Raw genomic sequence first — 11,400 nt, forward strand, 5'->3', positions numbered from 1 at the left:
TCTCTGTCTCTCTTTCTCTCTGTCAGAGGTGTGGATGGATGTTGAATATTTCAGCTCTCAGCAGCAGTCTGTGTGAGTATCATGGAGGCAGCTAAATGCAGCACAGAGAGAGTATGTAAGAGAATACAAACATCTCCTCAGTGTGCCTTGGAATGACAGAAAAGTGAAAGTGTTATTTGAGATAAAAGGAAAAAAACAACACATTGAATCTTTAATTGTGGTGCATAAAATCAGCAGTTACACTTACAAAGGAGTGTTTACAGCTGCAGAAAAGTCCATAGAAACTCCTCAAAACACCTCTGCAACAAAATCCACTTCTCTGCTGTGCATACATAAGCTCAGTATGTATGCAAAAAACAAAAACAAATACACTTTCTCCCCCTTTTAAATCACAATCCCACCAAGCTCTTGCGGTGACTTCTTGCTCTTGCACTTCACTGGTTGGACCCGCCCCATCCTGACTCAATAATTGCTTTATTAGTGTTGTAGAGAATTCTGAGATGCATGAACGATGTTACACTGCATTCAGGAGTATTTAAAAAGACAACGTGAGACAACAATTGGTTGTTGCTGCAGTGCTGAAGTTGGCACCAAGGTCCTCAGTGTAAGCTGATTGTACACACAGGTGTCAGCAGGGGGCAACATTTTCACTGACTAGAGCGAGGGAGGGATTTAAAGAGGTTCAAGGAAGTTTTGAAGGCAGATTAATGGTTTAATGTTGTTTTTCAGTTAAACTCAACACTTTCTCAGATGAATTCAGTGAAACAGTCGTGTGTTTGTTTTTTTAAAGTATTTTTTTTTTTGGCCTTGATGCCTTTAGTTTGAAATAAGAGATAGTGGAGAGAGACAGAAACAGGGGGCAGAGAGAGAGGGGACGACATGGCAGCAAAGGGCCCCGCAGGTCCAGTACTGCGAACCAGGCCGCTGCGTAATATGGGTCGGCCAGCTCTACCGACTGAGCTGACCAGGCACCCACAGTTGTGTGTTTTAAATGTCCAGTGTGTAACATTAAGGAGGATCTATTGTCAGAATATAATATTCATAGTGTGAAAAGAATGAAGGCTGAATATGGGAAGAAGTACATTAAAAATTGAGTAACTGCCAAAGTAGAAACAGACATTTCATAGACACTTTGTTAGTGTACTGCTGAAATCCGATATCTGAGTATCACATTTACATGTTTGCAATGTCGATGAGCCAGTTTGTGAAGTGAATGTTTGAGGGAGACGCAAGTGTGCCCTCTAGATCTCAACTATTTAAGAAGAGTTGAGAAAATCATCTCATAGGAGCTGACCTGCTAGGAGCTGTCCTTGTAGAGTCCTGTACTGAAAAAACACTGTACAGCCAGACTTTCCTTTACACAGCTCGCAGCATACTAAATGGTGTGGTGCATGCATATCAGAAAATGAGATGAAATTTAAAGAAAGGCTGTGAACATTTAAACATTCCCGTTTTATCATGCAGGTTTAGTTGTTTTTGTTGTTGTGATCAAGGGCAGCGTATTGTCTTGCATCTTGCACCGAGTTGTCAGAGTGAATAAACTCAATGAGGTCGGGGCCTTTACTGTTAAATGCTTTGGAGCCAGACTTTCCACTGCACAGCTGCAGTCTCGGGGTGCCCACTCAAGGGTGAGAAAACATCAGGCAGTCTGAGAGTTTAAAAGAAAAAAAAAACAAGGCATGTTATGAATATTCAAAGGGATAGAAGAAAACATATTGGCAGTGTTAGCTTAATGTGGTTGGAGTAGAAAGTACAGAAAACAGAAAAGAGCTTTTTTTTTTTTGTTTGCTTCACAAAGACTCTCACAGCTCTTGACCACCAGTTCTACTCTCCAAGCTGTGGCTTCATTTTGGTGGGAGAACATTCATATCAAGGTTATTATATTTAATCTTTAGGAAATTGGTAACTTAGCAATTAATTCTTGATGATTTTGTTTATGAGGGGTTTGAAATTTTATAGAGGAAATGTCTAAAAAAAAGGTTATAGTGCAGATGATTACTGAGACTAGGATGTCTATGTGACAGTAAAATCAATGTGTTTGTCTTGTAATAACTATTGTGACAAATATTCCCTATAATATAATGATAAAAAACTAAAACTAACACTCAAACTATCAAATACTAAACTTAAACTAAACATTTTTGGACAATAAAAACTAAAATGAAATAAGCAAACAAGCTCTGAAAACAAACTGAAAAAGAAATAAAACTAAAATAAAATTAAAAACACAAATATATAATAACTCTGATTCATACAACACAGAATAATGGTAGATATAAAATAGGCGTGGTCATGGCTGCTAGGTTTAGAGGGACTCACCGCACCCTTACAACAGAGTCACTGGCATGGATACCAACAAACATACAGGCCAGTAACCCATACAGTAGTTAAGGAACAAACCAAACATGTTTTACAACCTTTAAATGAACCAACCCTTCTGTTCCATTTAGAGTAATAAGCGGGGAGTTTGAGGTTTTTGGTGTTCACGAATCCTCTTTGCAACCTCTTTGTGTTATTCCTATTAATCAAATTTAACTATACTTCATTTTAGCTTCTTGCAAGCTTTATTGGTTCTTGATAAACAGCTCTGACACCAGATGGAGAGGGAATTGATCTGTGGAGACTGTAACATGGTGTTTCGCTCCACTGGGCTGCTTGAGAAGCACAAAGCACTGTTCTGCATTGGGAGTGAGGCAGGGCACCTTCGCATGCAAAGACACAGCTCTGAGCTTCTCGTGAGAGACAGACCTGCATGTGTGGACCCTAAACAGACGAAAACCCCTGACCTTGTTCAGGTAAGTTATAGTGATCTAGTAAAGGACAGCAAGGTCTGAGTGTACGGATTAAGTGAGCAACCCTTTCTTTGTAGGAAACCAAAGGAGCAATGATTAAAGTGGAGTTATTTTTACTTGACACGTGATGATTTGTCATGATTCTTGTAGGAACACAAATAAAACATTATATATTTGTTAAAGGCTTTTATCATATGAACCATGAGCTTGAAATGTGAAAATTGAGGGGGTAATTGCAAAATAAATACATAAACAAATGCAAAAACTATGTGTTTGCAAGACAAAACTACTAACTTATAAACTGATATTACAGTGTAAAGTTTAATTTTATTATAGTATGTCATAGGCCAATATAGGAATGGGAGAGGTGAATTAGACCTTCTCTTTATCACTTCACTAGAGTGGAGACTAGAGCTGATTTATGGGGTATGTCCATCATTGCAGCGACAGAAACAGATGAAATGGAAAATGCTGCACGTGTCTTTGTGTGTCTTTGTGTATGCAGCTGAGGGGTCAACGGAGGAACGTTACCAGGTGGACGAGCGTTGATGCCAAATCAAAGCCAGCAAGAGCGGAGCACAAACCAGCAACCAGTGAGACAGACAGCGCTGCTCTGCAAAATCTCACAGATGAGGTAAAACTGAACCAACCAGACTTCATCTGTGCTGCACTGCAGCATCTAAAACATATAAAACACAATGACAGAACAAGAAGAATGTATTTATTTATTCCCAGTGATTCACATTTACCTTAGATTAAAAAGATAATTCACAAGAACACAACAGGGATGAAGGTGTCAGAGCAACATTGTGTGTATGCAGGTTCATTTTAATTGTTATTTTACGGAGCACTGCAGGAATTTCATGGTCTTTGATTAAAAATTCATGTTTGAATATCATTATGTCAGTCAAGACACACAGGAGGGTACTATGTTATCCGGACACACAAATAGACACATGCAAGCATTTTAAACAAATTCCTATCGAATATACATTTTAATTGCAAATATCAATATGGAATAAAGAAACATTTCTCTCCTCTGACTTTTAGTTTCACAAGTTGAGGGTGTCCATTGAAGAAAATCTTCCAAACTGGTCAAAGAGGACCACAGATACTGAGGTGGGCTCCATGTTTCTTCTGTCAGCCTTTCGATGGTACTTGGTGAGCACTTTAAAGTATGTCAAGGTGCACATTTCTTCTATGTAATAAAATCTCTTAAATAATGCATTAAGTCATCCGCCAGCAGTGTCAGAGTGAGTCACAGGTCAAAGGTGAAGACGGATACAAGACAAGAGTACTTTTTTATGACGCTGGGTCTCAGGGTGACAAAAGAAATGAATCATTTGGCTCCGGGGTGGAACATGTTTATTATCCAAAGCTGGGCATGAATCTATTCATTTATAAACATGGTCTTTAGGCGAGTGGGCGTCAGCTGGGTCACAGCGAGAGACTGAAGGAGATGAGGGAAATGGCGACGCTCCATGAGCGCCAACTGGCCCTGATACATGCTCACAACCAGCAGCTGGAGCAGCAGAGAGACGGTGAGGAACAAATGCAATAAACCGCCTGAGTAATCCAAATATCCTCTCCAGCCTTTGTGTTTGAGTCTGCACTGAGATTCCTCTCAAATTGACATTCAATGTTAATGTCAAAGACTCTAAAACAGTGTGAATGTGTGTGTGTGTGTGTTTGTCAGAGCTGGCCCATCAGGTAAGTGTCCTGTCTGAACAGAGCAACACAAGTCACCTGGAGGGTCTGCTGATGGAGCTCAGAGAGCAGGAGGAGAGAAACGAGGAGACCCTGCAGCAACTGGCGGAACATCTCCATCTATTACAGTAAATATGTGTATTACAAGTATGTATACTAATGTTAGAGTTTCATATGTCAGCCTTTTCGATGTTCTTTTCAAGCGTTTACATCATTTACTCAAGTAAAAGGAGCAATACCACAATGTAGAAAACAGAATTAAAAACTCTTTTTAGGGTGTTGTTGTTGTTATTATGTTATTATATTATTGTCATTATTATTATCACTGATGCAGTGGCGTGCAAGCAGAACTTTGGCGTTGCAGCTCAAGGTTAAACTACTACCACTTTATGAACTCTAACATTTAACAATGCATCATAATTTACCTATTTAAGCTGTTCAGTATGAAAATGTTCATGTAACTAACTATAGCTGTAGATAAATACAGTGAATACTTCCATCTGAAATGTTTTGGAGTAGAAATATAAAATGTTGAAACATGAGCTAAAACATCATGTGATTTTAATGTTTTGAGAGGATTTCCTATACTTTAAATTGCACATAAATACAGTACTGGGGTAAATGTACTAACACAGAGAGTGAGTGTTGTTTTCGGGGCGTTGCTCAAAGACACATTAACAGCATAAACGACTGCTGGGAGTTCAGCACTGACTGTTAAATTGGGATCAAACCTGCAACATTTTAGTCTGTAACCACTCACTGTGCTGCCAAAGCCGGCTCGGATACAACAAAGAGTTTATTTAATGTGTGTTTGTGAGGGTAAATTATGTCGGCATAGATACATGTTAAAAGAAATGACTGCTTCTGTGGCGCTCTGCCTCCAAGATGAATAGTGAAATATATTTTTTTCTAGCTGCCGGATGACAAAGAGCATCAATTATGTATTTCATTATGTCTGGGTAGTTCCTCATTGCAACATTTGTGGTAGAATAAATTGAATTTCCTATTGTAGGGTGGATCATGACTGGAAAACGTACCATAGATGCAATAATACGATCTAATTTAGATGATATACTGTTTTTCTTTTTAGTGTGCGAGAGGTCTCTGTACCTGCTAAACAGCCAGATCCACACAAGAATAAAAAGATGCATCGTGACAGCTACGAGCTCATTTCTTGTGCAGATGGTCCTCTCTCTACCCAGATAAAGTATGTACCTACATTCTTTAAGAGTCATTTATTTAAAAAAAACACTCTATTGGAAGGAAAAACAAGATAGAGGGCTGAATATGAATTAGTTGTACTGAGCTACTTGGTTATATGCAGGTAAATCACGTCTCTTTGTTGCAGAGCTCTGCGGCAGGCATACATGCAGTCAGGTGGGTCAGATCCAGCGATTGTGGCACGAATGATCGACCTGCAGGCAGAAGCCCAAAGTCTGGAGAAGAACCAACCAGCGGCAGCCGGCAAGAGTAAGACTCAGAGTGATGATGTAGTGCTTGTCACTTTATAACCCTCTGTCAACACAGCTGTGCTCAGTGGAGCCTTTATTAAGTTTATTCAGCTTTTTACACTCTAAAAAAAAACTGATTTCCTGTCACTAACTCCATGGTTATTAGATTCTGCTCCAACATTTCTTTTCACATGCTTAATTATAGCATCAAAAACATACTGGATGCAAAACAAACACCCCGGGGAGGAGTGTTGCATCTAGGGGCAACAAACTGTACACAGTCCAGACTTATGGCATAAAAGCAAGTGTAACTTGGCCCTGAGCCACATCATTGTTGTCCTCGTTGTCCAGAGGTGAAGCCTCCTCAGCGGGGTCCGAGCTGGGAGCTGCTGGCTGTGGAGCATGAGAACCAGAGACTGGAGGAGGAGATCCTCAGGATCCAGCTGGCCAGGGAGGGACACCATAACTATGAAGGTTGGAGAGTTCTCAAAAATAAATGACAAAGCTCTTTTTCTTTAAAAGCTTCTTACCCAGCCAAGGTGAAACATGGCCCAAAACAACAAACAAAACGATCTTCAGTGTTAACCTCTACACAGGACTTTGAATTTATTTACAACAGAGATCTGTCTAATTCAATACATTATCACTAAGCATTTTAAAGTAGGTGCCATCAGCCTCCTGTTCAATCAGCTTCCACTTGTATTTCAACACACTGAGAAAACATAGAACAGATTGAACAGCACCACCCACAGGCAGGGTGGAGAAACAGCACACACGTCACAGTCATGAAAATGCACATTATGGCTCAGGGTCACAACATACTGTTGTTAGCTGGAATAAGCTAAAAGAAACTACAGTCCAAATTCCATGCAGTTACATCGTTTTGTCGACATAAAGGTCTACAGGTACATTTAAGAAATAAGTATCCTTACTTCAGTTCGCTTCCACAAGACTTCTGCCTCTTTATTTATCATCCATGCACCTTGCATTGTGATACATGCAACTCTGGGAATTACATTTATTTAGGAATATTGTGAATATTATTTATTATGTAATATGTTGCTTGTGTATTATACTGCTGACACTGAGCAGTTTTATCCATGTTGTACTGAAAACAGAAATTCCAGCAACTCTGATCATATACAGTAGCCATTGAAGTGAAGTGGTTATTATTTTGTATTAGATTAGGTAAAAAGAAGATTGTCATCAATACCAGGAATGTATTGGTCACACAGGTCTGGGGTAACTGTCTTCACAGAGGATATCTTGCGTTTGTGTGTCCTCTCTCAGCAGTGAGGACCGAGCTTGAGCTGATTCAGAGGGAGAACCTCCTGCAGATTGCCAGTTTGCAGGCAGAGTTGGAGAGAAACAAAGAAGCTCCCAGGCCCAGGAGACAGCCTCCTCCTCCTCCACCTCCTCCTCCTCATCATCTACTCCCACTCCAACCCAAGACTCACATTCATGCACCTCTTTCACTGGTACATTTACAGTTGCAGTACAGATACTTTTACATGAGAGAACATGGCTTCCAGTAATATAATAGTTGCCTTTAAATTATGTCCTAAATTATTGACAGTGTTTGATTCAGATGCTTTATGTGCCCCTTAGCTCCAGGCCAGATCCTTCTCCTCTCCACTGGGAAGATGCATGTTGGACTCCCTGGACTCTCTGGGTCCGGCCCCCTACGATCCTGCGTCAGTTTAATAAGAATATACAGAATATAAATCGTTTCAAATAGCCAGTAACCACATAAACTGTCTAAAAATCAGATAAAATGATTCAGATTCACTGATCTGTCAGTGTCCTCTGTTGTTTCAGAGCTGGTTTTGTGGTTTTCTATGATCTGGTTCTGGGGGTTGATGTCTCTCAGAGGGCGCTGCGCCTGGTTGCAGCTCTCTACTCAGAAGGTCAGGAGGTGGGATCACCGACTCCACTGCCCCCTGTGGAGTGCCTGCCAGGAGTGTCCGTGCCTTACACCCACAGCCTCACCCCTAGAAACTATGCCCTCCTGTCAGTCAAACAGCCTGTACCCAGGTAGGAGAGGAAGGAGTGTATCTATTACTATATACAGCAGTGAAGTGACTTAAAAAAAAATCCCACGTAGGTAACAAGAAATGAGGAAAGACGACCCAGAACTATGTGGCCTGAGCTCTGCTCATAGTATGAAATCAGTATTCAGAAAACTCAGTGTGCTATTATTTCAAGGGGAAGGTTTATTTTCCTGAGAAGAAGGAATTGTTGATCAGGCAAAAAAAATAAAAAATAAAAAAATCTACATTATGTTAATTTTCCCCCCTGTAGCATCCAGCCGTCACCCTCCCTCTCTTTAGTGGTGGAGGTGCAGACAGCAAGAGACCTGGATGTTCACAGCCAGGAGGTCTTCAAACTGACGTCCTGTGGATGGACACGAATCCAACTCTTTGACCAATACAACCAGGTATAAAAGGTTTACAGAATTAAATGCTAATATACTGCTGAAAACAGATTGGAAATTAATTATACACTAATATGTGATGCCATTGTAATGTTACAGTGTTTTTAAGTGTTCACTGTTCAGTTGCACAATAAAGAGACTTAGGCCTCAGCTCAGTTAATATGTTGTTTATTAATCAAAAACCAGTGGTGTATAAAGGCTGTACGCTAAATAATAACTTTTATTATTTTCAATTTCATTTTCTGCAGAGGTATTGAACAAACTGATTACATCATCAGACAGAGTTTAACTTTAATCTATCAGAGAAGTCTAAAATCTCTATATGATAACAGTTTAACCATAGCGTGGTAGCTCAGCACTGTTGCCTCGCAGCAAGAGGGTCCTGGGTTCGATTCCAGGCTAGAGAAAGGCCTTGTGTAAATGTTTGATATGAGTCTATGTTTTTATTTCTGTTCATTTATTATTCCTTTTGTTTTTACCTCATGTGTTGCATATCTCCTCCATCACTGGCTTAGAATTGGAGTTGAGCTGCTCCCAATACTTAGGATGGGTTAAATGCAGAGACTTAATTTCACTATGTTGTACTGTGTATGATTATGTAAGCAACAATGAACCTGATTTAATATTTTCTCTCCACCACCAGCTCCATAGTGGCCACTGGAGGGTGCCAGTGCGCAGTCTGCCTATTAGACCCTCATTAAGCCTTACCCAGCTCAACTCAGTACCCCAGGTATAAAGACGCCAAGAGTTTGTAAGATTTAAGAAGGGGTTTTGGACAAAGGGTTAAGTGAGGTTGTAAATTACACACCTGACTGTACTGTATGTGTCACTGTAGGTGGGCAGCATGGAGCTGTGTGTGCGTTTGGTCAACGGACGAGATGGAGAAGTACAGACACTGGCAAAGCCTGACCCGACCAGCACCAGTCACTATAAATATCCCACTGTGGTAGGATGAAAAGTAAAAAATTAAGTAATGAATTCTTTGAGTGTAATTGTTTAAATGGAGTTAAATATAAGGCTCTAAACTTAACACCCTCTGATCTAACCTCAATCTATTTGTGTGACTTTGTCAATAGGCTTATATAATCCATGGTGAATGTTGTACAGAGTTGCCTATATGAGTAGACCATAAGTTCCTGTCCACATAAGGACGAATTAACATTGAAAATTATCTCCTGTGGACATTTTGTTCTTGTATTGGAGGTGACTGTCATTTATAAACAAGCTTGAATGTGGTGCTGTTGGTTTGTGCTTTGTCTCAATTAAGGCGTCTTCACATCCTGTGACTGTCCACGGAAATGCAGCTCTGCCAGTTTCAGTTGATCCACATCCCACTCAGCTGTCCTCCCTTTTGCCCTTCACTGATCACCAAGACCCTCCACCCACAGAGGCAGCCAGGCAGAGCTGAATATCTACAACCAGGATGTAACATCTTAAACGTTGGGCTCTTTCAAACAGATTGTGTGGAAGTGTAAATGAGGACTCTTCTCTCCCCTGAGCTTCAAGACAATAAAAGAAAACGCATTATTCCTTTTGTTACAGTTGAAATCTAGATTATTGTGCAAGACTACCTTGTTAGAAAACAGCACAGATGATTTAAACAATGTCCACTTTTATAGTCCATTGAAAAGAAAAAAAAGCCATAAGTTTGTTAAAATGGGTCATTCAATCAGTGCTAGAATTAAACAGTGAAATTCAGATTCTCAATCATTTGGTCTATACAAGATTAGGAATAGTGTTCACAGGTCCCAGATTTCATGGTGACAATTTTCTGTCATTCACTAATCATTGCAGGTCTATACATTGGTTTGCAACACTGGTTGGTGTAAATAAGAGTTTTCTTTTCCTTCTAAAAACCAGGAACAACTGCAGTGAGTATCTAGTGTTTCTGTCCTCGTAACAGTTCTGAAGTTTTAAGTTCCCAGAAAGTCTGAAGAATTTGCCGATTCAAACTTACATCTGCAAATGTTTTATTCTTTTACTACAAGTATACAAAACTTGACAGACAAATCTATGAAAATGGGTCTTATTTACAGAAACAAAAGTGTTGAAAGGTGGACAGGGACTGGACAGGCATGCTGTGCTGGTTTTGTAGATCAGGAAAGAGACGAGGACAGTCACGCTGAAGACTCGACAGAGGATGACTGGCCGGCGGGCTACAGGGAGCAAAGAAAAACAAAAACACTTTAACAGAAGGAATCAGATATTCTGCCTGCATATCATATGGATAGTCTCAGAAAAAGCTTTCAGACTGCTGGTTGTTGTGTATGGCTCTTGTTAAAGAGCGCCCACTGCTGCAGTTCTATCTACCAATAGAAAGGTAGAAAGACAACATTTATAGAATAGAACAGTTCTACTTCAAACTACAGTAACAGCGGATGCTGCATGTCTAGAAGCTCTGAATGTACAGTATTGTTTACTTGTACAAGATAGAAAGCCACTTCACAAGACAAATAGGAGAAGTGATTCAACAAAGACAGCTGTAAAGTTCGGTCATCTTTATGCCTTAGTTTCAAGACACATCATTATCATGTTTGACTAAAGCATCAAATTACACAAGACTCCTCCAGACTTCCTTGCAGGCATTCATGTAGTTCTGCTTAGGCTTGAGGGCAATTTCCTCCATACAAGCACCTAAGCTTTCGTAGAGGTTTAATCGACCTCAAACAAAATTAAGATATGACTGAAAGACCACCAGAAACCATTTGCCAGTAGGATCATTGTGTTCAGCCATCCATCCATGTTAAGCAGGGTAATCGCAGCACAATCTTTTCAGAGTGTCGTCCTGCAAACGTGTCGGTACATAAGACAGAAGCCCATCACTCGCCTCCTGTGATTTTCCCTCCTGGACTCCATTGCCGTTGCTGGCACTAGAGTCACCGCTGCCATTAACTGCGGCTTCCTGTTTCGCTTGTTTAGCATCAGTGTCCTTTACTGGGCTCTCCTCTTCTGGTTTCCTCTGTGCAGAAACATAAAACCAGGTCAAAGGGTGGGGGGGAGAAGACAACGCTTCTGT

The 11,400-nt window shown here is 40.3% G+C and overlaps 2 protein-coding genes across 2 annotated transcripts in view; one reads left to right on the plus strand and one right to left on the minus strand.

Moving 5' to 3' along the window:
- The first annotated feature begins 2,597 nt into the window (after positions 1 to 2,597).
- Positions 2,598 to 9,792, plus strand: ccdc17 (coiled-coil domain containing 17). Its single transcript, XM_035653585.1, has 14 exons — positions 2,598 to 2,795; positions 3,298 to 3,426; positions 4,210 to 4,333; positions 4,489 to 4,627; positions 5,590 to 5,706; positions 5,848 to 5,981; positions 6,302 to 6,424; positions 7,241 to 7,428; positions 7,559 to 7,644; positions 7,769 to 7,984; positions 8,252 to 8,387; positions 9,028 to 9,114; positions 9,220 to 9,330; positions 9,652 to 9,792. Exons 1-14 carry the CDS (start codon positions 2,598 to 2,600, stop codon positions 9,790 to 9,792), a joined length of 1,929 nt encoding a protein of 642 aa, XP_035509478.1.
- Positions 9,793 to 10,337: 545 nt separating this feature from the next.
- The window catches only part of nasp (nuclear autoantigenic sperm protein (histone-binding)), a gene marked incomplete at its 5' end in the record, with an annotated part of 3,719 nt that continues 2,656 nt past the window's right edge, over positions 10,338 to 11,400 (minus strand). The window contains 2 exon segments of the mRNA XM_035653346.1: positions 10,338 to 10,540; positions 11,212 to 11,343. Coding sequence (XP_035509239.1) covers positions 10,502 to 10,540; positions 11,212 to 11,343 — 171 coding nt within the window.

This window comes from Morone saxatilis, unplaced genomic scaffold (genome assembly GCF_004916995.1).
Source record: "Morone saxatilis isolate NCDOM2014 unplaced genomic scaffold, NCSU_SB_2.0 Contig12, whole genome shotgun sequence".
In the NCBI taxonomy this organism is placed as follows: Eukaryota; Metazoa; Chordata; class Actinopteri; family Moronidae; genus Morone; species Morone saxatilis.